Raw genomic sequence first — 25,453 nt, forward strand, 5'->3', positions numbered from 1 at the left:
GAAGCTAGTAAGTTTTCATTTTTATTCTTTTTTAATTTTGTTTTTAAAAAAAAGCCAATAAACAAAAGACATCCCAGCCGGATCTCGACGCTTTATCGACTTTGATTTTAAGTCGATATAAAGTCGCGACGTCGTGCGACTTGATTTTGACTCGGTTTTGACCAAGTTTTTTAAAGTCCAGAAATTGTTGCGGCAAAAAAATATTTTTACCACGAGATAAAAACATGAATTCCAACGAAAGGGTTAGAAAGCATAGACTAGAAAAGCATTTTTACAATCAGCTGTGGGAAGTATTATAACATCCTCTTCTTCTGAAAATGAATCTGTTTCATTTCAGTTCAATAATTCGCATGAAGTTTTTACTGATGACGGGAGTGAATTAAATGAATCACTGAATGATGATCATTATGATAAACTTTTTGGAAAATTCGGAGTCTGATTCTGTTATCAGTGTTGAGCTACAAGAAGATCATAACAATGAAGATGTTGTAGACCTACAGAATGAACTTGCAGTTTGGAGTACTTCAAGTATGTGTACACGAGATTCTTTTAACCAACTTCTTGTAATTCTTCGCAGAAACGGGCATCCAGAACTTCCAAAAGATTCGCGAACATTGTTAAAAATACCAAGGTGTACAGCTTCATATTCTATGTGTGGTGAAAATTTTTTTTTATTTGGACGAGTTATCTTTCACAAAAATAATTGTGTTACAAGAAATGACCTAGATTTTAGTCTATTAAAATATGAAAGTGAGCACGAAAAAGATAAATCTCCTCTCGTTGATTATAATTCCCCTTGTGTTACTGGATTTGCCTTAGACTATATGCATTTGGTTTGTTTGGGTGTTATGAGACGAATTTTGAACTTTCTGACTGATGGTCCAAGATTGTGTAAAATATCAATTCAGCAAATTAATTATTTATCAGAGAGTATGAAATCATTAAATAATCACATGCCTAGTGAATTTGCTCTTCAACCTCAATCTTTAGAGTAATTTAAAACGATGGAAAGCAACAAAATTCAGGGAATTTCTTTTATATAAAGGTCTTATTATACTTTGAAGAGTTGTGAAAAAAAAAGAAGTCTACACCTATTTCATTTGTCTTTCAATAGCAATTAGAATTATGCTGAGTTCAAATAACGAGCATTGAAATTCTCGGTTGGAATATGCTCATCATTTGCTTGTATACTTTGTTTCTACAGCAAAAAATATTTATGGTAATAAATTTAATACATATAATATTCATAATCTAATTTATCTCCAAGATGATGTAGCTAGTTATCAATTACCACTTGATTCAATTTCTAGATTTGCTTTTGAAAATCACCTCCAAATCCTAAAGAAACTTGTTCGTAATGCCACAAATCCTGTAAATCAAATAATCAAGCGAACACATGAGTTGGAAAGTTACGGAGCTAGATATTCTGAAAAAACTATAAAGATAGTTAGTTTTTAATGAAGTGTGGTAATTATGCTAATATAAAAGAAATAAAAGACAACAATATTTCTATATGTTAGTCTTACAGAAAAGATAGCATAGAAAGTTTCCTTCTTGAACCTTGTGATTCCAAGAATTTCAATATTCCACTTCTAAAGGAAAGATCACTTAATCTTACATGTAAACCGATTGAAAGAAATGACATTTTGTGTAAAGTTGTTATTATGCCATATGGTGATCTTGGTCTAGGGTTTATACATCTTGTTCATGATGTCAACTGGAAATAATATAGATATATTTGTTTTCCTTTTCTTTTTTAGGAACTGCATTACGTAACTATTTTTAGTTTTAGTAAAACCTTTTTTTTTTCTCCTAATTTTTCACTACAAAAATTAATTGATAAACCTTTTTTGAAATTATTAAAGAGTAAGACCAGAAAAAAAAAATTTATTTATTTATCTTTAAATCTAAATAAAATTGACTTTTGCAAAAATTGTATTTTTATGTCTTTTTTTTAATGGAAAAATAACTTTGTATAATTAAGATTTTATTAACCAATTTCATTTTTGCAATAGCAGTTAAAATTTATTACCTAATAATGTCTTATGCTCAAGGTGTTTGGATGGAAGATGGTATTGAAACAGTTGGTGTTGCTCCATGTAACTGGATAATTAATAATAAATTGTATTGGTCCAATGGTGAATCTGTAATAAGACATTTCCAACTTTTAAGTGAGCCGGATATCACAAAATGGAAACAGTACAAATATTTGTCAACAAAGTGTGTAGGAGGTTGGTAGTTTATTACTTTCATGAAAACTATTTTTAACATAATCTCTGTATAAACAAAAAACCACAAAGAAATTTGTAAGTTAACTAAGAAGAATTCAAATAATTAACCTTCAACTTTTTTATTTGTAAATTCTGAATTAAAAGTTGCAGAGTTTTTACAATTATTATTTTTGATTAAATTCTAGATGAACAAGCATGTCATGATTATGAGTTCATAACAACACAGGAGGAAAAAAATGCTTTCAAAGAATCGTTGCAAGACAGTTCTAATGAAGAAGACAATAGTATGTTATAAATAATATGTGAAAGCTTCACTTTTTAATGTTTTATTGTTATTAAAATTATTATTTATATTATAAATTATTTATATTATATATTATTTATATTATATATTATTTATATTATATGTTATTTATATCATATGCTATTTATATTATATGTTATTTATATTATATGTTATTTATATTATATGCTATTTATATTTTATATTATTTACATTATGTATTATTTATATTATATATTAAATGTTAAATTGTTAAAAAGCTATATTTACAATAATAAAGGGTAGCTTTAAAATATTTAAAATAGTTGTCACAAACAATTTTGCAACTGGTTTTGGTACATTTTTTTAGTTGTTATACCCAAATTTCCAAGAGTTGTGCCTCCACAATTAACTCTAAAATCTAAACCCCAACCATCAACATTAAAAAGATCCTGCAGCATTAAAAAATTAGGAATGAAAAAATCAATTCAAAGTGATAGAAGTGTATCTCCAAGTTTAAAAAGCATGAGGAAGATTGCAATACCATGTAAGTAATCAAACAGTTTTTTTTTTCACAGATTTTTCAATTTTTAAAAACTCCTGATTGTTCTTTTATGACATTTAATTTTAACTACCTCTATTATAATTATCCTTAGCATACAATTGTATAAATTATTTCTTTGAGTTTAGTTGTTGGTGTTGTTGTTCTTTATTATTTTCTTTGTTATAAATATCATCTTTTATACTTCTTAAATTGTTTGTTTTTATAAATAAATAATAAAACTCTCTGCATCAAACGATAAGTTTTTTTGTATACTTTATTAGATTCTTTTTATCTAATATCCTTAGCACGGAAACTAAATCAAATCACACACCCAGAGGTGAAACGTAGAAATAGCTATAACTATCCCTTAACAAATGAGAGTAAGTTTTATATTGTTTTAATTATTTAGGAATATAACATTAGTGGCAGTGTTAAACAAAGTATATGTAGCAGCATTTTTTTATTTAAGGAAGTAATATGAATTCATTAATGATTTAGTTGAACTTGAACTCGAGTTTATGCTTTCGTTGGTTTCATCTTTATCTTATATACCGTAGATTTCCCTAATTCCGAACAAAATCGTACTTAAAGTTGAATAACTTCGCTTTATTTTTGAATTTCATTAATTTTTTTAAATAAATAAACTGGAACCTAAACTGAATCGAACCATATTAAGCAACAAGTATATTAAGCAACAAGTATATTTGTTATAAAAATATTGTTAATTTTTAAATTTTAAAAGTAAAGTTTACGTTCGGAATTAGGAACACGTGTTCCTAATTCCGAACGTACATATCAAATCACAAAAAATGGCATTCAATTTAAAAAAGTAAATAATTTATACTAGCGTAGACCTCAAGCTTAGAGTTAGGTAAAAAGAACTTTAAAGCTTAAAATTACTTTTATTTTAATGTAAGGGTATAACATTGTGTTGGTACAGAGTGTGTATTATCTATTTATTAGATTCTGTCTTCCATTGTTTTTTTGTAATAAATTAAAAAAAAAATCTTCACAGTCACTGCCTGTTTCTGTCAGTTAACCGGAAGAAATCTCAGTTATTAGTATCAGGTCGGTTGCAGCCTTAGCGAATGCTTCCCCATTAATCAAATAGGAAGCTTGTAGTGCTTTTTTTATCATATAGCAATGCAGTTTTATCCTTTACGCAGTTGTATTTTGAAATGGCAGTAATTCAAAGACTGAATCATTGTTCATTGTAATTTTTTATTGTAATAATTGTAATAAATTTTCTTTCGCGATCTTCATTTTTTTAAACTTTGACATTTCTTTTTTATTAACAAACGTTAAGATAAACAAGACGTTAAGAAATTCAATAAAAAGGTTAAAAGCGTTTATTAGTTTCTAAGTTAATGCCGTTAAAATACTATTGTTAAATATTGTTAATTACTTGCACGCAAAAACTATAGGTTTTTCCGACCAGATTTTGAAATACACTTTTTTTTGCAAAAAAAAGTGTATTTCAAAATCTGGTCGGAATTTGGGAAACATTTTAATTATGCAGAAAAGTACTGTTTTTGAGATATTTTACGAAGTATTTTTCATTTTTGACTATTTTTTTTTTCAGATAAATAATCACCATCAAATTCTACATCGAACAGTACGCAATATAAATTGTCTATTTTTTTTAAAGTCGGTTGTACTTTTGTTGCTTTTCAGGGTTTTAAAAAGTGTTTTTCTTGCAATTAAAAAATTTAATGGTATCAATATATATTTTGAAAATATTTTTTCATATTCTCATTACCCTAGTCTTCCAATTTATTAATCAGTTTTCCTTTTAAAAATCCCACAAAAATAAAAGATGTAACAATAAGTGAACTAAAGTTGTTCGGAATTAGGGACTGTTCGGAATTAGGGAAATTTACGGTATAATACAAATTTAATAATTAAATATAACTAATATTTGTTGTTTGTAATCATAACATTTTACTTCTTTTTTTTTTTTTCTTTCTTTGCTTTTTTCATCTTCACACTAGTCAGCTAATCTTTTGAGTTCTTTTTATTATTTCAAAAAACCGTGATTAATCTTTTAACACAAATTTCAAACAAACTTGAAGATGTCACAACTTGTAGCTGTAGAAGCTTAACTCAAACACAGATACCATTAAATGATGAAGTCTTCAAATTTTGCCATATTAATTCTATGGAAGATTTTCATAAGTTAAATAGCGATTTAAATGATGATGCAAGTTTTACTTCTTTTGTAAGTAATATTGATTTTTAAGTTTACAAATGTAATATTATATTATAATGAGAATTGATGTATAAGAATTGAGCTGTTTATTTTGAAAGTTATTGATAACAACGATTACAATGTAATGGTATCTCCTCATTTGTGAAATTTTCACAAATGAGGAGATACTGTTTATTGTATAAATGCTATAAACAAAATGGTAGAAACAACAATTCAACTTAACGCAACAAATCCAAAAAGATTTTAGTAGAATTAATCATAGATTAGTCATCATAGACTAGTCATCATAGACTAATCATCATTAACTTATGTTTTATTTTTTTAGAAAACACAACTATCACGAATTGGTGGAAAGTTCATCAAAATAGACATTAAAAATATTTTGCAAAGGTATGCTGCTAGGGTTGAATAAAGCGATCACAATTTGCAAAATCTGCTGTGTACTTTGCAAAGCTGTGTACTTTGATTTCAAGAAGCAAATTATTATAAATTTGTTAGCGAATAGACAAAATAATTGTTATAAAAAACAAAATGACTACAAAATCAATAATACATTATAAAATTAATAAAACTGTAATAGCGTTATTACTGGCATTACTAATGTTATTTGAACAAATAATGAATTATAAAAGTTATTAGTGCGTTATAAAAGTAGTAACACTATCATAGTGCTATTACTTTTATAATATTGTTAGCTACTAGAGTGTTATTACTTTTGTAGTCGTAAGCTTTATTGTTTTATCTTTTATAACTTTTTCGCTAACAAGTTTAAGTTGATTCGCCCCTTGAAAACAAAGAACACGGTTTTGCATAAACTAAAATTTTGAAGACCAGATATTTTTCCAGATTTTTCATTTCACAATCGCTTAATTCAACCCTTGTGCTAAGATTTTTCTAAAATATTTTAATATATGTTAAAATATTTTAGAAAAACCTTAGCACAAGGGTTGTCATTTTTTTTCCAGCTTGAGGAAAAATTTATACATATAAAAAACTGTTTCTTAAGGTGGTAGTATACCATTAAAAAAAAATCTTGTATTTCAACTTTTTTTTCAATCTATAATAGTGCATAACATATATAATATGATTAAAATAAAAGTAAAAACTTTAAAATTTAAAAAAATTAATTATGCGCATAATTATTGATAGACAAAAGCCTAAAAATGAATAACTGGCGACAGGGTTTTTTCAGCAACCGTAAATAAATTTGAACTGAAACTTTGGCTTGTGATCCTTTACTTATGCAATTACAACATACACTAAAAGATTTGGATTTTGAGCAAAAAAAGTCAAAATATATTCATTTTAGTCATATTTGGAAGTTTTGGTGATATTTGAGAACACAAAATCACTCACAAAAGCAGAACACAATTAGCTGTAAACATAATTCTAGTAGAGGTTGCAAATACATGTGTTACAAACAAGTATGCCAAATTTCAGATCAAATCGGTTATCGGTTTGAAAAATATCTCCGTCGCCAGGCTATAAAAGATGATTTTGAGAAAAACTCAATTTAAAAATAAAAACAAAAAAAAATTGTTCAAAACTCCCCACTTCCATAAACTGCACCTTCTAATGTTTCGCTTTGATCACAAAAACCTTTTTGTATAGCTCTTAGTTTCTTGCATCCTTATTTCACTATACTTGTACATTGTTTTTCTGCTTTAGAAATGCGCTTTGAGTCATTTATAAGACAAAAGTTATGTAGATTGCAACCTACTGTTATTTTAAGCTTATGAATTAACATAATTTACATGTTTTTGTTTCTATTTGAAAGTCAATACATTTACCACTTTAAACTGAAATTGCAGAAACAACTCGATTATTTGAAGTAAAATCACGCTTTTGCCATGAACCATCAAAGCTACACATAATGTCTCTTGATGTTTCACCTGCAGGGATTAATTCATTAGCAGCATTTTTCATGTACTGGTCAACTAAACTCTGATAAACATCTAACAGTTTATATAAAGTTTTATTGTAGCTTTTTTTGTTCATAGGTGGCTTCATATTCATTATTCAACAAAATTTTTCTGATGATGATAACCCTTTACCCATTTCACGAAAAGCCACAATGACACGTGTGTTAATATCAAATGGTTTTTGTCCACTACATATGCTTTTACTAGGCTCTTATTGTTCAATTAAATTTATTTTACAAAATGTAGCAGATGAAAAAAACTCAGTTTTCCAATTGCAACTGTTACAACATATTTTTAAACCAATACTTAACCCATACTTTTTGGAGGAATCAAACATTAAATAAACATTATCTTCACGTAAATTCGGGCATTTCAGTAGCGATATAACGTTTTCCAACAGACTAAAGTTCATAACAAAGTTAAAATCTGTACTTTGAAAATCTTGAAAATCTTTATCAGCAATATTTAACTTTTTTGAAGAAGCAGAATGTGTAGCAGATTTAACAAAAGATAAAGTTTTTGTTTCTGAAGAAGAAATCTTTGTATAAATGTTTCCACGAAATTTTGCTTTTTTATTATTGTATATTCTGTTTCATAATTGTTTTTTCTTTGATTCACCCATATTATTTTTACTTTAAAAAGATAAAAGATATACCATAGCATAAATAATAAAGTTTGAATGTAGCTTGAAACAACAAGCGAATTACGTCAATAAAGCCATCATACTAAACTAATTAGCAAGAAGTCGTTGCAGTCTACAACTTTGCACTTAAAAGAGTTGACAAGGTAAGTATTTCATGGCTTTTTTTATGGTTTAACTTGTTTCTGAAGCGCATAACAACGGAATAAACAAAGCGTTGCTAGGTGGAAAATAAAAAATATTTTATACCGATATATTATAAACAAGTTTTAACATGTGAAGCTTTTTTTATTTAACTAAATCAAATAAAAATTCGAAATCTGCGATGATTATATTGGTTAAATTATAAAAGTAAAAAAAAAATTTTTTTTTCACTTTTATTGGTGTACTACCACCTTAACAATATCCCAGCTAACACAAAACGTTCAAGAAACGTACGTAGAACGTTAGAAACGGTCGGATACTTTCTAAAAATGTTCTAAGAACGTTTCTAACGTTCTTCGAACGTACTTGAACGTTTTTTGTTAGCTGGGATTGTTTAGAAACAATATTTTTTTTCATTTATACATTTTCCCCCAAGCTGGAAAAAAAGTGACGTCACTTGTGACGTTATTGAGAATAAGTTTCACAAGAAAATTGAATAATGTACATTATTGATAATGTTACTTGTGAGCATTACTACCAAACTATGTTTTAATGAAGCACATAACTTTTTATGTAATCAAATATTTGCCAAAATGTTTTAAGTTTTAAATTTAATACTATTTAATTAATAAATAGTAATAAATTTAAAATATAAAAGTAATACTTATAGTTTTCGGTCTTTTTCTTCTGTCTGTCTTGGTAAATAAACCTATATTTATATTTCAGTTTTTTACCAAATGCTACACAACCATTATGTAATATGCATGGATCAGGGGCGAAGTTTGGGTTAATAAAATCTAATATCTACAGAGCAATAGTTGGTGAGCTATAATCTTTTTATTAATATCAAATTTATTGTTGATATTATTATATACACTATTTTTAGTTTTATTATTATTTGGACTCCTGTATTCCCAAGGCCTAGTTAAATACCTAATTAGGTATTTTGTAGGCAAATCAGATTATGAGATTTTTTTAAAAGTAATTATGTTGTATGTGTTACTCAACATCGCTCGATAATTCAATTATTTTTTGTGCTTTAAAATATATGAAAAAATATTTATTTCTTAGATGCTGGTCTTTTAAATAAAAGGGGCGACTAAGTAAGAAATATCCAAAGCAGTTTTGCTTCAACTTAAACATGCACCTCGAAGATCCCATGGTGGAGGATCGATTGCTCGCAAAGTTCCATCTAAAGAGAAAGCGTTGCGGGGATACTTTTTTTATAGTTATTGTACAACTTTGCTTATTTAAGCAGCTATATTAATATATGAATGTTTTTGAAAAAAAAAATCTTAAATATATTTTGTTATTTTTGCTTTTTCCAAATAGCTTTTTTATTACTAATTAAAACAACCTTGGTTGGTTTTTTCGTACGATGTGCAATAAAATAATAAAACAGCAAAATGTATAAGTTAAAAAACAACAAAATTGTGTTGGTTTTTATCTTGGACATTTTTACGTGAATATTGTATAGAATCATGGTTTTTTTTTTACGTCAAATCAACGTTGTTTTATTACGTCAAAACGACGTCGTTTGTATAAATGTTGGCATTTGTTACATTTATGACATGATTTCGGCGTCGTTTCGACGTCACCGTTTGACGTTGTATCGACGTCGTTTAGATGTCGATGTGCCGGCTGGGTATGTTGCAAATATTTATATAAAAATAAGCCATTAACTTGTTAATATTATTATTTTATTGTTAAATTTTTTGTATTCAAACTTATTTAATTTCTATTAAAACTTAGCCACAACAGCCCAACAGCTGTTACACAAACTTGCAATACAATTTAGATTATATCTGGAAAGATAAAAATGCAAGGAACATAAAATATTTAATCAAATTACATATCTTTACGACGAGAACTCATGAGTTGTTCAAATACCATAATATTTTTTTTTTATAGCAAAGGCACTCTCACGATATGTAATTAAAGCCAAAATTTTAGTATTTCCTTAGTATTTCAAGGTTCAATCCGATAATTTTTTTGATGTTTATGTGATTAATATTAATATAATAAACGTCTTTAGAACAATTCAATGTTTATTTTCAGAGTTCCAATATAAAGTTTGTTTAAGTAATTTCATTTGCTTACACAAATTTTTGAAGAGCAGTGTAAGATTGAGGCACACTATGAACCAGAGCATTCTTCATACCATGTGAAGAAACTTGATAATTTAGAAGAATTTGAAAAGTTTGATGAGGAACTTTCTGATGTAGTAAAATATCAGCTTCTCGTAAGTGATAATGTATGTATGTATGTATGTATGTATGTATGTATGTATGTATGTATGTATGTATGTATGTATGTATGTATGTATGTATGTATGTATGTATGCATGCATGTATGTATGTATGTATGTATGTATGTATGTATGTATGTATGTATGTATGTATGTATGTATGTATGTATGTATGTATGTATGTATGTATGTATGTATGTATGTATGTATGTATGTATGTATGTATGTATGTATGTATGTATGTATGTATGTATGTATGTATGTATGTATGTATGTATGTATGTATGTATGTATGTATGTATGTATGTATGTATGTATGTATGTATGTATGTATGTATGTATGTATGTATGTATGTGTGTGTGTGTGTGTATGTATGTATGTATGTATGTATGTATATGTTTTAATAAGAAAAATTTCTAATATGTAATAATGTATATTATAATAATGTATCATGTTAATTTAAGAAAAAGCAATTAACAATGGTTGGTGGCAGTTCCTGTCATGCAAATGTCAAAGCCATTCTCTTTATGTAAGTTTATAAAATATTGTTCTTTAAAACCTTAGTTGTTAATAACTTGTTTAAAATCTTAGCTATATAAAATTACTTTTTTGCCTTTAAAAAATTTACTGATATCAACATTTTATCATATTTTTTAAAAAAGAATTGATATGAAAAAACTGGCAATTTTTAGTTCAAATAATCCAAATGCAGTAAGAAATTTTATCTTAAAACAAAATTTATAAAATAGGCTTATGACCAACAAGTTGATGGTTTGTTACAACATGGTAAACACAAGAAAACAAATATTATAAGAGTAATTACGGGTAAGTTATTTTGAAATTTTTAATGTATTTATTAATAAAAATGGTCTATTTAGTTTTGAGAAAGTATTAACAATTTAAAGTTTAAATAAATTTTGAAGATATGTTCGGTCCTTTGGATATATTTGATGTCTTATATAATTGGGCAAGTTAACTTGTTCTCATCTGAAAGAAAAGTAAAACTTTGTTTAAAATTGTACTTGTTTATAACCAGTTAGTATGTAATTATTTTATATTTTAGATTCTATGACGAAGTACACTATAAATGAAGTGCACCATTCAATTGGCAATGTTCTGAATCGTGTTCCTGACAGAAAAGATGGTGGTGGTCGTGGTAGTGGTAAAGCTGTTTTAGAGGAAGACTTTTTCCATGATTAATCATTATGATCCCACATTAGTTTTATTTATTTTTATTTTTGTGAGTCATTTTACATTAGTTAAGTTAAAGAAAAAAGAAAAATCAAGTAAGGTTATTTACCCAAAATATAATACAATACAGATATAATAAATAAAATATAATACAAGAATGGTTTAATTTGACTTCGCTATTTTTGTTCCTTTTTATAATAGGCTCAAAATCTGTTTTTTTCGTATATACGAAAACGTACAATTAACGATCTTATTGGACATATGTCCAAAAGATCGTAAATTGTACGTTCTAATTCGGAAGTCTTTCAGTAAATCCATTATGAACCAAAATCGACCTTAAAATTTACATACAATTTGGACCAAATTTGTAAGTCCAATTTGAATATACATTGCAGGTTCAAATTTAGACGTCATTCAGTATTTCCAATCTGAACCATAACTGATCTAAAATTGTAAGTTCCGTCCGGACGTACAATGTATGTACAATTAACGTACACGTGCCCGCTGGGTAAGTGTCGAACTATGGATGTAAAACTTCAGCAACAAAATAATATAAATATATATTCATATATACTTCTTTCATCAAGAGTCTTAAAGGTTTCAGGTGTGTTACTATACATTAACTTCCTACTAACACAATTCATTTCCAAATGTCTTTGCTTTCGGTTAGTTGAATTAAAAAATTCAATTTTTTAAATAATAAAACTGCTTTTAAATATTTTTGTTATCAATATTATAAAAAAAGTCAACCAAAAAATATTTACATAAAAAAAGTTAGCTTTTGTTTAGAGCCTGAAAACTTTTATGTAATTTACTCTTATTTTTACCTGCGAGTTCAACTTTAAAAGAACTAATTTTTACTTCTAAGTTTTCTTTAGATCTCCCCACAAAGTCAGAGAGTATCATGAGTAAACCTGATTTTTAAAGACCTTGTCTATCTTGTTGGGATTTTGAATAATACTTTTTTTTTTATGACGGCTCTATAACAATATGAATATATGGACTTGGTTCTCAATAATCTAATTTAAAACTTTTATTTTCCTAAAAAATTCATATTTATATTTTTATTATTTTATATAATTTATGAACTTTATAAACAATGCGCATATATTATAAAAAGTGAAAATGAAGTTATAAGTATCAAAATATGATTGCTTTTAATATATAAACATTTCAAAATACTCAAAGATTTTCAATGAATGAAGAATAATACAAACATCAAACACAGAATGATTACAACAATGACATTACTAAAATCCAATAAGCTCCAGTTTAACTTTTTATATCACTTTTACCACATAATCTGACAAAACGCTGAACCTTTCTTAATTTAAAAATCAATTTATAGTTATAATAAACGATCATAAAAAACGCTCATTAAAAATTCATATATATATATATATATATATATATATATATATATATATATATATATATATTACACATACATGCATACATACATACATATGTACATATTCATGGAGCAAATAAATTAACAGATTAAGAGCTTTAATATTTATTAAATAAGAATTTTTTTCTATTAATAAATACTATTGTTTATTATTAATTTGTTATTAAACAGTTCTTGTTTTTTTAGTCTGGGTTATTGAATATTTTTTGGTCAGACGACTGAAACAGGTTGGTGGCAACACGCCATCATCAATTATAAATAAGGCTTTATACAAGACTATGTCGAAAAAGCTGTGAGCTAAATTTAGTATGGTAGGAAAAAAAGCAAAATGGCCGTTTAAGACTACTTACTTGTACAAAGCTCTGCTTGGTAATTTTCAATTTTTAGAAAAGCATAAGAGTAATTATGAGATCATGTTTGGAATTACAAGATTGTGTTTTGAGTATATTTAGTTACAGTCAATTGTATTTATTATTATTTTAAAATAATTGAATACAAATGTCATAGATATTTGTCTAATAATGTCATGCAATGCCACACCTTTGCTGGGGTTCTTGAGTGGTTAATTACTATTTGATTTTTAATGTTATAATCCACACATCACAATTTTTTCTAATATGATTTAAAGTTTTATAATAACAACAAATAGACAATAACCTAAATATGAACTTTTTTGGGTTTTGTTACTTTGTAGGTGCTCTGGTGACGGAAAGACTACCAAAAGAAAATGTCGATCGACTAAATAGAGACCATTTAAAAAGAGTGTAAACACAATTTTTTGTAATGTAGTTTATGCAAATTTCTTTAACATTTAGTATCTATTTTAAGTTATTGTTGTGTTATTTTGCGTTAAGTGTTTTTATAATGCTATTATCATTATAATGATAAACTTATGGTTTTTTAAATCCTATTCATAAATTTTTGTAGTTAAAATCGATACTTTAACTACGAAAGTAAAAAAGCTTAAACATTAAGATAATTTACCTTACGTTTGAAATTATTGCTTTTACACATTGAATCTAATAAGGTTATGTTTGAAATTAGCGTTAAACCACTTCATCTAGACGGAAAAAGCTCCTAAAATAAACGTTTCCAATAAACTACGAAAAAACCGTTTTTTGAATGTTTATTAAAAACCGTCCTACCACCGTTTCCTTTAGACGGAAAATGCTCTGAAAACAAACGTTTCCAATACACGTGTGTTTTAGAAATCTTTTTCAAACTACTTTTAAACATTTACTCTCAAGAAATCCTTTAGATCAATATATTCTTTTAGCCATTTAATTTCCTCAAATTTTATTCTTCTTTATATATTTTTAATTTTCACATCCAATTTTACATCCCAGTTAACACGGTAACGTTCAAAAAATGTTTTTAAGAAGTACGTGCTACCAGTGAAAGATAAACCAAAAAGACAATATTGCCCAGTGGCATGTCTAGAAATTCTGTAAACTTTCATATAAGATATTTTATGAAAAAACTTCTTTTACAATTTTTGCTTAATCTTTGCATTCTTCTTTTATTGAAATAAAATAATATTCCCCTTTCAAAGCAATTAAAATGTGGACAGCTTTGAATAAAAATTGCCAAATTTTAAGGACTTTCTTACATCATTTTCTCTTTTTTTGCGACATCAAATAAAACTTTTTGAAAATGATTAGACTTTTACAAAAAGTTTCTTCGTAAGTTTCCTTTAAGTGCAGTGACGAATATTAAAAATTTTATGAAAAAACTTCTTTTACAATTTTTGTTTAATCTTTGTATTCTTCTTTTATTGAAATAAAATAATATTCCCCTTTCAAAGCAATTAAAATGTGGACAGCTCTGAATAAAAATTGCCAAGTTTTAAGGACTTTCTTACATCATTTTCTCTTTTTTTGCGACATCAAATAAAACTTTTTGAAAATGATTAGACTTTTACAAAAAGTTTCTTCGTAAGTTTCCTTTAAGGACAGTGACAAATAATAACAGCAGCAAATAGTTACATCTGTTTTTCATATTTTATCTGTACTAGTGTTTTAATATACTATAATACTATAAAAAGTTTTGCACAAGCATTAAACAAAACTCATTTGAAAAAAGTTTTACGTTTTATATTTTTGCAAAAGTGAGGTTTTTTAAAAACAATTGAAAGTATTTCCGAAACTTCTTTTATTATTTCTAAGACACATTTATCTAAACATTTAAATATTTTAACATTCAAAATTCTTTCGTTTTTCTCAATTCAACCCTTTTAACTTTTCGATGTTATCAAACTCTTCGCCACGGTAAAAGATATTTAAGCTCTTGAAGTTTGACCCACAAAGCCATTTATAAATGTCGTCAATGAAGTTCGTGTCGTCATGAATGCCAAGGAATAAACATTCAGCTAGTCGAATCCAAGGTAGGAAGAAATCTTCGAACTCGTTTTTTGATAAGAAGATTTCTCTAGTATCAATCATTACCACTTCAACCTTATGATTCGGGGTCCATCCATCGATCTTCAATAGTTGACCTAGGTAGACGAAACGAACATTGGTTGAACATGAAATGAAAAGTTTTTTCTCATCCTCAAATAAATTTTCTTTAGTGACTAATAAAACATCCAACTTGAATCCTGTATCAATAAATTTCTCCATGAAATATTTCTCTTCTAAAACATTTGGAGCGGCACTTTTATCGTTTATTTCAATTATCCACTGTCGTTCACCGATTGATTTTTTCAAGTCATCTGTTATTAAAGCCTGTGCTTCAAAGAAGCATTTCATGAACAACTCCACCATCTCAGACGTCTTTGTATCTGAAGAAGACAAATAATCACATTTTGATTATTTTATTCCTTATTAACATCAAAATAAGAGTTATCTTCAATAGCTTTTCTTTTAAAAATGGCCCGAAATTTTTCATGCGGGATGTTTTTTGACAAGGAGTAAATAATTTTTCGCTTACACACAGTTTAAGCAGCTTGATATGACTTTAATTTGCAGTAAAAGCGTTATAAAAAACCTAACAACTAAGAGAGTGTCGATTAAAAGAGAATGCAATTAACTAAAATCTTTTGTCAATAAGCGACAAGAATATTTCCTACAAAAAACTTATTACTAGTAAAAAAAGAAAAATTTCTTTTTTTGCAATTAATCTAAAACTTTTCAAACTTCTGGAAGAAAAACTTATCCTCAATATTGATTAAATACTCCATACATTTTTAATCTAAATCCTAACTAAAAGAAATTAAACTCTGGTCAAAATTTATTCATATGAATAAGAAATCAAATGAGTTAAGTACTTCATCACCAACATCCTTCACATTGCTTTAACAGTCATTTGAGATTTTTTACATTTTAATGAAACTTAACAATCTGGGTGATAAGTATATTAAATCTGAAAACAAAATGTTACACAATAAACAGTTGAAAAAAGTTACATAGAAGAAATGATTCTGTAAAAAAATTTCACAGAACGAATTAAAAGATTTGGTTTACGATTTAGATCCATTCAAAGAATCTTCAAAACTTCTATTATTGATTTTAAACACGTGTTAACAAATTACTAAACAAATTACAACAAGGTTAAGGAAATTAGTTATTGACATGAACAGATTTTATTATTTTTTCCAAGACGAACAATTGTATAGAATTGCATTCCCACTACTTTATATGAAGTTAGGTCTGATGAAGCCATTTTAGGATGCCCTGGATACACAAAGAGATTTTTTCGTTACATTCGTAGAGGATATTTTTCAAGGATATTAAGTTAAAAAGCTCATTAAAGACTCAATCTTTGTATTTCTGTTAACAAAAACGAAGCTACAGCATTGAGTGCTTTTTAAAACCTGTTGCTAAGTATCAAATAGGGTGGTTACAATAGGGTACCGTTTTGCTTTCGTCACGCACATTTTAAATAAGTTAAAACTAAGGATTATGGGATCGAAATGCGGACAAACAACACAAAAATGTATAATAAGACTGCAACAAATGCCTTAGTTTTTCTCAATGAAAATGATATTCCTGGTAAAAAACTATTCGAAGATCCTTTAAATTTTTAAAATCTTTTCTCGACCTGTTTTCCCTGGCTTAATTTAAAGCTACGAAGAAAATCAACTAAAATTCGCTTAGAAAAATGGTTTTAAATGGAAATATAAATATCATTACAACCTACATTCAAAGTATCAATAGAAGGCCATGAAAAGAAACCTGCTGAATAAGTTTTTACATTATGTATATGATATACAACTGACATAGGTCATGCAAGTTTGACAAGTAGTCATTTCCCCTGTTTTTCCCCTGATTTTTTTGGGAGAAAACTGAATTCCCTGACTATTTCCTGTTTAATCTGGCCGACACCATGTATGTATTATTTCTACTTTTTGGTTTATTTAACAACTTAGTAATTAAATTAAAAATTAACTTAAAAATTATATAACAAATCAAGGAAAATATCCATCAGCTAAACAACGACGACAAAAATCCCCAACTCATTAAAAAACAATTTCAAACTTAATTATATTACTTTCTTTTTAAATACCAAAGAAAGTACCAACCAAAGAAAACTATTATAAGTTAAAACAAAGGAACAACAATTACTTAAACAAATACACACAAAAAAGCAAGTTAAAATTATTTAACACTAATTTGAATACAGTTTTCAGGGTTGAAATTTAGTGTTTATTCTTAAATCCTATGGAATAAGATGCATTATTAACAAACTTACAAAATAAAAAGTAAGTAAAAACATCCAAATGTATTTAATACGAAGATATTCAAACACACAAACATTGTTGAAAGTTTACCAAGCATAATGCAACAAAGACTAATTGAGATGCTATTGGTGCTAAAAAAAGAGGCATTACTCTATCAAGTAATCTAAACTTTTTCAAATGTTCATTAAATCGTTCAACATGACTCGTGCTTTTGCAATTATTTTGTTTGCATTACCTCTTCTTTCGTAAACATTTCACGGTCACCTAAAAATGGTGGAATAACTATAGTTGCTTGCTTTTGTAGAAGCAAGTCTTGAATGGTAAATCCTTTATCAACAAGAAAGGAATCTTGAAAGTTAATAAGCTCCATAATTCCACACTTTTGAAATAAAGCCACATCACTAATGCTACCCTCGTATAAATCTGATATAAATGATGCAGCACCATTTGGATTAATTGTAATAAGACATTTGATTGTGCAATGGCTTTTATACGAAGAATAAGTATTTCCTTGCTGCACATAATTCTCTGGCACCTCACACCTAAACTCTATACAGTCGATGATGGCACGGATATTCTTAAATAGTCTAAATACTTTTGGACGATTTCTTTCATAAACTTGTCTTTCTGGGAAAATTTGAAGCTCCTGAAAATGATAAAAATGAACATTATCCATGTTGTAAAATTAGAACGAATAAAAAATTCACTAACATTAAACCAATGAGCAAGAGTAAAAATATTGAAACCTCTTCTTAGTCTCAACAATGTGACAAAGAGTTGCTCTTTTACAGATAACTTCAAAGACTTTGTTTCAAGTCTCACACTCCTAGAGCTGTTCCAATATGAAAGTTTATACTTCGCTGGTTCAAGAAAGTTGTACAAAGTAGAAAATTGAAATTGTACAAAGTAGAAAATTGAAATTCAAGAAAGTTGTACAAAGTAGAAAATTGAAATTCAGTAATACCAATAAAATATTTGCAACTTTTTTTTGAAAATAAAATATTTTCCATAAACATTGTATTTGCAACTAAACAATTCAACGAATTAGGTAAAGTCTGATTTAAAAGAGCAGTGTGATTTTCTTGATTTTGATTTAAACTATTTTTTAAAACTATTGTTTCAATCTTTGCTCCAAGCATATATTTATCATATATAGTTTGAGTAGATTTATGATATATTGTAGCAGTAAATGATGCAGAAGAATCTACAATAAAGTCATGGCTATTCCCAGCAATAACATCATCAATATTGCACTCTGTAACTGTTACAGAGTCTGTAGTGTTATAAGAACTAACAGAGAGATTAAAAACTATGTTAATATTGTTGTTATCATTTTCGACAATAAAATCTACACGATGTAAACTTTTCAGTTTAGAAACATTATTTCGAATAATCGGTAATTTTCTTTTTCTTTTATTATTTTTCTCCAACTGATCTTTTAAATGACTCGCACATATAGGATGTGGATTTTCTTCAGAAGGACCCTTTCCTCCAATAAAATGCAAAGAACAAATATAGGTGTCTTTTTTAACTTTATACGTAGGAAAAAATTTACGACCACAAGCATGAAGCCATATCTTGCATTTATCTGTTCTCAAACTTTGCTGAAGCTTTCACATTTTGTCATCGAATCTTTTATAATCTTAAAAAAAATATACCAGGTGGCAAACTTTCAGGGTAGCGAGAATCTGATGTGCATAAACCCCAACAACAGTGTTTAGTTGCACCCTTAGACAATTTTTCTACTTGCACTGATAGTAAATTTACTTGCATTTTGTTATGTTTGTCCGCATTTCAATCCCAGTAAGCTTTGCGAAATATTTATTAAATCTATTTTTAGAACCGCAACGGTACCCTATTTGATTATTCAGAATTTAAGTATTTTGTTATATTTGCTAAATGCGCATTAAAGTACATTTCTTACTTAGCCGTAAACAACTTGCAAACAAAACTACTTAATTTCAAATGGGGGCGTGTATTATATAATAATTTTCAATTTCAATTTAGTTCATATGAAAAAAAAAAGGTTTTTCTGATTGTGCTACGGCCCTTGTCAAAAGTTGAAAAAGATTGCAAATACTGTTATACTGAGTTTCAGTATGCCAAACGGCTTCAGAAATTGATTCAAGCAATATTCAATGGATATTTCCTAATACAAGAAGACACAACAGATAGTTTGGTTATGAAACAGTTGATGATTCTGATCATTTAAAAAAATGTCAGAGTTAACAAACTTGTTAAGCATTTTTGTAAAGAATAAGTTAGCTTTGTCATTTGAGTTATCGGTGGCATGGTAGTTGGACATGGATAACAGTCATTTTTTACTTATTTGAGTATTATTCTGACATTAGGGGTAATTTAAATACGCTAAACATTATGGAAAGCTCAAATCTGATTTTCCTCATTTAAATACATATTGTTTAGCGTCTTTCTTTAAAGTTGATTTGTATAATTCCTAATTATAACACAGAATAAGTTTATTGAGGTTGTTATTGTACCTCTAAAAATGTTTAAATTAAACAAGTTTGACACATGGTTTATTAGATTATTGTTAATAAAACTTTTTTCACCAAAACCAAAATATAAACGTTGGAAAAAAAAAATCTGTATTAATAAAAGATTTCTAAATTTAATTAAGATAAAAAGAGATTTCATACATATACATGATTTTATCAAGTAATATTAAACGATTGTTGGAACCAGAAAGCAAGAAAAAAAGAATTGAGTCATTACAATTCTGTAGAAACAGTTTGAGGTTATTTACATATTTGGTTTGATTAATCTTTTAATATATTTTATTGTAATTCAAAGCTTAGGTGTTTCATTTAATTGATTTATTTTGTAGACTTAAAGTCTACAAATCAAAAAGCTTATCTTTAAATAAAATTTTTTTCTTCTTCTTTAACATTGAAGTAAAGATACTTAAGTTAAATACTTTTTGAGGTTCCAAACTTATAATTGTAGCTATGAAGATGTGTAGTACTGCTCAAACATGAAAATCTATGAAATAAGATGACTGCTACAAAATACAAAAATATTCTCAGAAAAAAATTGCACAATTGTATAGTTCTCAACAAACTGAAATGCAAGTGAAAAAGCATTGATACTGGAGAAGAGTTTGGTCCAAAATAACCATCATCTAACCGCAAAAAAACTCCAAGAGTTGAGCGTATGATCAGAAATATCATCCTGAAAAGTAGAAAATAGACACAAAAGGTATGGGCTAAGCTTATCCACGAAGCTATTGCTGTTATGACAGACCTTATCGTTTGAAAAATGCTGAAAGAAGAAATATCGATTAATCATCGCTCAGAAAAAAAAACATACCTTGAAGAGTCTGCTTAATCATTTATGCTATCATTTGATCCATTAAGAGTCTGCTTTATCATAGTTGTTCAAGTAGGAGGATATCTCTACAAAGTGTTTGGGAAGATGAGACAAGACTAGTATAAAGAATTCGAGGAGTGTCAGTCACTTCCCAAAATAACAGATTGGTCAAAAAACATCAGTTATTATGCATTTTGCAAGATGTTGAAATATGTTTACCGAGAAGTGTAATGCTTTATATGAAACAGGAAAATGTTTATGCTTCAAATAAAGTTTTCTTGGGAGCTCTTCTGACTGCAACCCTATTGATAATAATTAGGAGTTTGTAAAGCAAGACATTACAACTTTTTAGTAACACCTTATAAATAAGATTATCAGGATCTGGAACAATGACTAATAACTAACAGAAACTATAAAAAACGTTGATTGCAAGCATGATATGGCTCATCAACTCCGTTATTTCAAATAAAGACGGTTTTACAAAAACTGATGTCTTAAGCATTATTTATAACAATCAAGAAACATTCGAAACGCGTAAATAAGCGAAAGACAGCCGATATATATATATATATATATATATATATATATATATATATATATATATATATATATATATATATATATATATATATATATATATATATATATATATATATATATATATATTAAGAGAGAGATAGCCGATATATATTAATTTTCAAAATTGAAAGAAGCATGTTGGAAACATTCACCAAAAGAAAGTGGTCGAATTTTTCTCTATTTTGCGCGATGATGGAAAAAAAACTCATTAAACATAAAACTAAAAAAATCAAAGTATTAATACTTACAGTATTCGTTCATTGCTATAAATTCGGAAATAATACCTAAATAAAAATAAAAAAACATATCGCGTTTGGAAGTCGCTTAATTGCGTTTGGAAATTACTTAATTGCTAATTGCTTAACTGCAAACTTAATTGCAGTTGCAATGTTTAAAACAGGTGTTCAGATCCCTTCTAAACATTTTAAAAATAACACTTAAAAACATGCTCGGGTTTCACAAAATCATAAAGCAACATTTTTAATTTGCAGCAGTCAATATAAATGTTTTAGTAACAGTTTTTGTAGAATTTATAACAAAAGAACTTAACTTCTGCTGATATATCTAAAAATTTAAGTTAAAACTAAAAGAGAATACTTTTAGATAATTAAACTACTTTTTTAATTTATATAAATTATATTTAGATCAAATGATAAATTTCTCTGGTAAATACCTGAGATCATTTCTAATATGCATTTGAAATTGAAAATGGCTTGAAATAAAGAAGTAAAGGGATAATGTCAAAAAAAAATTTATGGAGAGAAAATTTCTGCTGGTTTCCATGCACTATTCTCCTTTTGTGGTAGTGACAGTGCCGAGAAGGAAGTTTTTAGTATCCATAAATCATCACATTTAGTGAAAAATTGAGCTTCAAAAATAGGACGATTTTTTATGGAAAAAAAATATGTTAAAGTGCTGATTAGTACTCATTTATATTCATGTACATTTTTAACTTTTCTTACATTTAAAAATTGTATTGGAATTGCAAATTACTAAAATTAGAAAAAAAAAAATTGTATTGGAATTAAGAACCAAAATAAGTACAAAATTAATCTAAAATTTTAACATCTCTTCATAAAAAAAAAAAAGAACTTCAAGAGCTTAATATTATACGTCAAAGTTTTTTAAAAAAGATCCTAGAACTTGCATAATCCCAGAAAGTTTTTATAAACGTTTTAAATAAAATTAACAGCGATTTTAATAACGTGGCAAATATTTATTATAAATTTAAAAAATGGTCTTCCTTTAATTTTAATTGGATTAACCGCAAGTGTAATAATTACTTTAAAAAAAACAAACTGTCTTTTAAAATATGAATAAATTTTTTGAGTCTTTTTGTTTTTATTTTAAAAAACAAACAAACAGTTGGTATGTCCTCCTAACCGGCTGAGCTTTTTTCAGTAACTTAATTTTAAAAATGATGTTGAAAAACAGGCCATTATTATTTTTTTATCAAAATTTAACCAATATATTAAGAATATCTTTCTCAAAACAGGTACAAGTAATGTTTTTCGATAAAGAGTTTAGATATGATGCAATACATTTTAACTTGAAATCGATAAGATATAGTTGAGGTTTCAATATTAGCAATATCATTGGTATCTCTATGGTTATTAACATTAATATTGATTTAATTATCGTTTAAAATGCTTTTTTAACGATATTTTTTTAAAAAAATACCGTTTTTCATTTTTAACGATAAATAAATCGATTGTTTCGCAAATATATATCGAGACTTTTCGATACATTGTATTAAAAACTTGTTACTTTTAATACAATTTATCGAAAAGTCTCGATATATATTTGCGAAACAATCGATTTATTTATCGTTAAAAATGAAAAACGCTATTTTTTTAAAAAAATATTGTTAAAAAAGCATTTTAAACGATAATTAAATCAATATTATCGTTAATAACCATAGAGATACCAATAATATTGCTAATATTGAAACCCCAACTATATTTTATCGATTTCAAGTTAAAATGTATTGCATCATATCTAAACTCTTTATCGAAACAAATATCAGTTACTTTCGATATTTCGATAAGGATACGCAGACGCTAAGTTGCAAGGGAATTTTAATTAAAAGAAAAGCTTGTTCAAGATAGGATAAAGCCAAAGTAAAAATTAAAATAATTCTACTATTAAAGAGAATTGATAGTATAAAAGCTATTTAGAGGCTATACCTAAAGAATAATTAATGAGAAAAATTGAAGAACTTAAGAAAATCCACGTAAGAGAAAAAAATTCTATTCAATTAAAAGCAAAAGAAATCACTTCGGCAGAAGACAATAGTTTTTACTTATATATACTTCTTAGTCTTAGAGATTTATGTTTTGCAAAAAAATACAAATGCCCCAGAAGATCCAAGAAAGATCTGAAGAAAACATTTAAACTTCTTTGATTACAAAAAAAAAAAAAAGACTAATAATGAAAAAAAGGCTGAAATACTCACAGCTAATAAATATACAATTAACACCAAAAACATTAAGCGACCAAGAATTCTTGTGTAATTTTTATACAACTCTTAGTTTAATTTGCATCATTAATAAATACATATCAGATTTTATATATATGTATGCAGGGGCAGGGTAAGCTTAACCCTATTTATATTCATATTTTGATGAAAAACTATAAAATACTCCAAGAGATAATAAATCATAATTATCTGTCTAAATACAATATTGTGTAGAAAAGAATAACAGGCTTAATTTTAATTTGAAATTCATGTTAAATATTAAAAAAAAAAGGAATAAACGAATTAAAGTTAACAAAAAATAATCAAAAACCCATAAAAACTAAAATTTTATGAAAAAACTTATTTTTAAGTAACATATTTTATACATATAAACTTTCATGTAGGTACTAAAAATGCAACCTCTTTAGCGGTTTGACATGCCAATATCAAAAACTTTATATTAAGCCTTGGCGTTTGGTTTTTCGGTTTTTAACGAGTGATAACGAAAAGTGACCAAGTTTGAAATCAGTCTTTTAAGATAAATCAAGTTTTCTGAAATTTTTAGTGTTACATTTACACTCATGCATGTATTTGTTATTTAAAATTTGTTTTAGAATTAAGTTTTACGGTTTTAACAGATTAAGTTTTGCATTTTAAAGGATCGAAACAAAGTAATTGAAGATAGGCGAGTTATCTCAGTTTTACTCTAAAACCTTAAAAATTTTTTAGTGTATGACTCTTCTAAAATCTCAATGCTTTTAAGCCTTAGTTTATATATAATTTGAATTTGATTTATTTAAAGTTACAGATAGTGACACGGTTCTTATTACGTGTTGAACGATTCTTGTTACTTAGATTATGGGTTAGGGTCTACCCTTTTGTACTTTTATAACCAGCCTCCTAATCTTTATTCTTTAAATTTTTCTTTTTTTGTTTTTTAATTACATAAATTATTTTGAGCTTTGGCGTCTTATTGTTTTCTCCTGATTTTATTTTAAATGTTAATGGTTGTTTTGGGTGGTTAAAAAATTGCAAATGGCGTTTTGTTTATATTTTATTTTGGAAATAGCTTCCTCTCGATAGAGAACTTGTACTATATTCATGTCCGTTAAAAACCAAAAAACTAAACGCCAATGCCACTAACTCCTGGGCATTAAAAAAATAATTTTGTAGTTGTCTTAACTTACAAAGTTACCGGTACAAAGTTAAAGGAATAACCAACCCTAAGAAACAAAATTTTTCGAAAGGCATACTTTTTCACTTACACGAAAAAAGATGGTTGGATAGATATGTATAAAGTTATTCGTTAAAAAGTTCTGAAACCGTCATTCTAGTTGAGAATCACGTCAAATACCATCAGCATGGAATTCATTTAATGCTCATTTGACTGAGTCTGTGAAATAAATACTAAAAGAATATTGTAACACTGATTTAGCAGTGATACGAGGAGGTCTTACCAGTGTTGTTCAACTGCTTGCACTTGGATTAAAAAACCATTCAAGGACAGGCTATGGCAAATATGGTTAGTCAGGATTATTTCAGAAGAGAACACTTTCGCCGATAGTGGTGTTATAAAACCAGCACTTTTATTAAAACTTTCTTGTTGAG

The 25,453-nt window shown here is 27.1% G+C and overlaps 3 protein-coding genes and 3 pseudogenes across 4 annotated transcripts in view; 2 read left to right on the top strand and 4 right to left on the bottom strand.

Moving 5' to 3' along the window:
• The first annotated feature begins 2,038 nt into the window (after positions 1 to 2,038).
• Positions 2,039 to 9,206, top strand: LOC149877266 (uncharacterized; annotated as a pseudogene).
• On the bottom strand, positions 6,555 to 8,099 carry LOC149877267 (uncharacterized). The gene has a single exon (XM_090073983.1). The coding sequence runs from the start codon at positions 7,260 to 7,262 to the stop codon at positions 7,041 to 7,043; it is 222 nt and encodes a 73-aa protein (XP_089930109.1). The 5' UTR covers positions 7,263 to 8,099; the 3' UTR covers positions 6,555 to 7,040.
• An 838-nt stretch (positions 9,207 to 10,044) lies between the features above and the next one.
• On the top strand, positions 10,045 to 11,401 carry LOC149877268 (uncharacterized; annotated as a pseudogene).
• A 3,734-nt stretch (positions 11,402 to 15,135) lies between these two features.
• The window catches only part of LOC149877269 (NACHT, LRR and PYD domains-containing protein 9-like), a 47,740-nt gene continuing 37,422 nt past the window's right edge, over positions 15,136 to 25,453 (bottom strand). The window contains exons 5-7 of one of the 2 annotated variants that reach the window (XM_090074178.1): positions 21,636 to 21,671; positions 15,393 to 15,582; positions 15,136 to 15,297 (exon numbers count right to left, since the gene is read on the bottom strand). In XM_090074178.1, the coding sequence (XP_089930304.1) occupies positions 15,258 to 15,297; positions 15,393 to 15,582; positions 21,636 to 21,671 (266 nt within the window). In that variant the 3' untranslated portion in view covers positions 15,136 to 15,257. Of the gene's footprint in view, positions 15,298 to 15,392; positions 15,583 to 20,469; positions 20,671 to 20,808; positions 21,111 to 21,635; positions 21,672 to 25,453 lie in introns of those variants that run through there. The other variant, XR_016448023.1, reaches the window with a different exon arrangement.
• LOC149877270 (uncharacterized) lies at positions 17,198 to 18,157 on the bottom strand (annotated as a pseudogene).
• Positions 18,300 to 19,254, bottom strand: LOC149877271 (uncharacterized). The gene is made up of 2 exons (XM_090074230.1): positions 19,140 to 19,254; positions 18,300 to 19,096 (listed from the first exon to the last, which is right to left on the bottom strand). The coding sequence occupies exons 1-2, from the start codon at positions 19,252 to 19,254 to the stop codon at positions 18,300 to 18,302; spliced, it is 912 nt and encodes a 303-aa protein (XP_089930356.1).

This window comes from Hydra viridissima, unplaced genomic scaffold (genome assembly GCF_058129835.1).
Source record: "Hydra viridissima isolate aposymbiotic clone 2 unplaced genomic scaffold, HvirCarnegie_v1 scaffold_16, whole genome shotgun sequence".
Classification (NCBI taxonomy): domain Eukaryota; kingdom Metazoa; phylum Cnidaria; class Hydrozoa; order Anthoathecata; family Hydridae; genus Hydra; species Hydra viridissima.

What these genes read in the sequence shown, in the direction of transcription:
- LOC149877271 (XM_090074230.1), bottom strand. Translation starts at nt 19,254, where the DNA reads ATGCAAGTAAATTTACTATCAGTGCAAGTAGAAAAATTGTCTAAGGGT. An exon ending in CCCTGAAAGTTTGCCACCTG is followed by an intron (nt 19,097 to 19,139) that starts GTATATTTTTTT and finishes ATGACAAAATGT; the next exon opens with GAAAGCTTCAGCAAAGTTTG.
- LOC149877267 (XM_090073983.1), bottom strand. Translation starts at nt 7,262, where the DNA reads ATGAATATGAAGCCACCTATGAACAAAAAAAGCTACAATAAAACTTTA.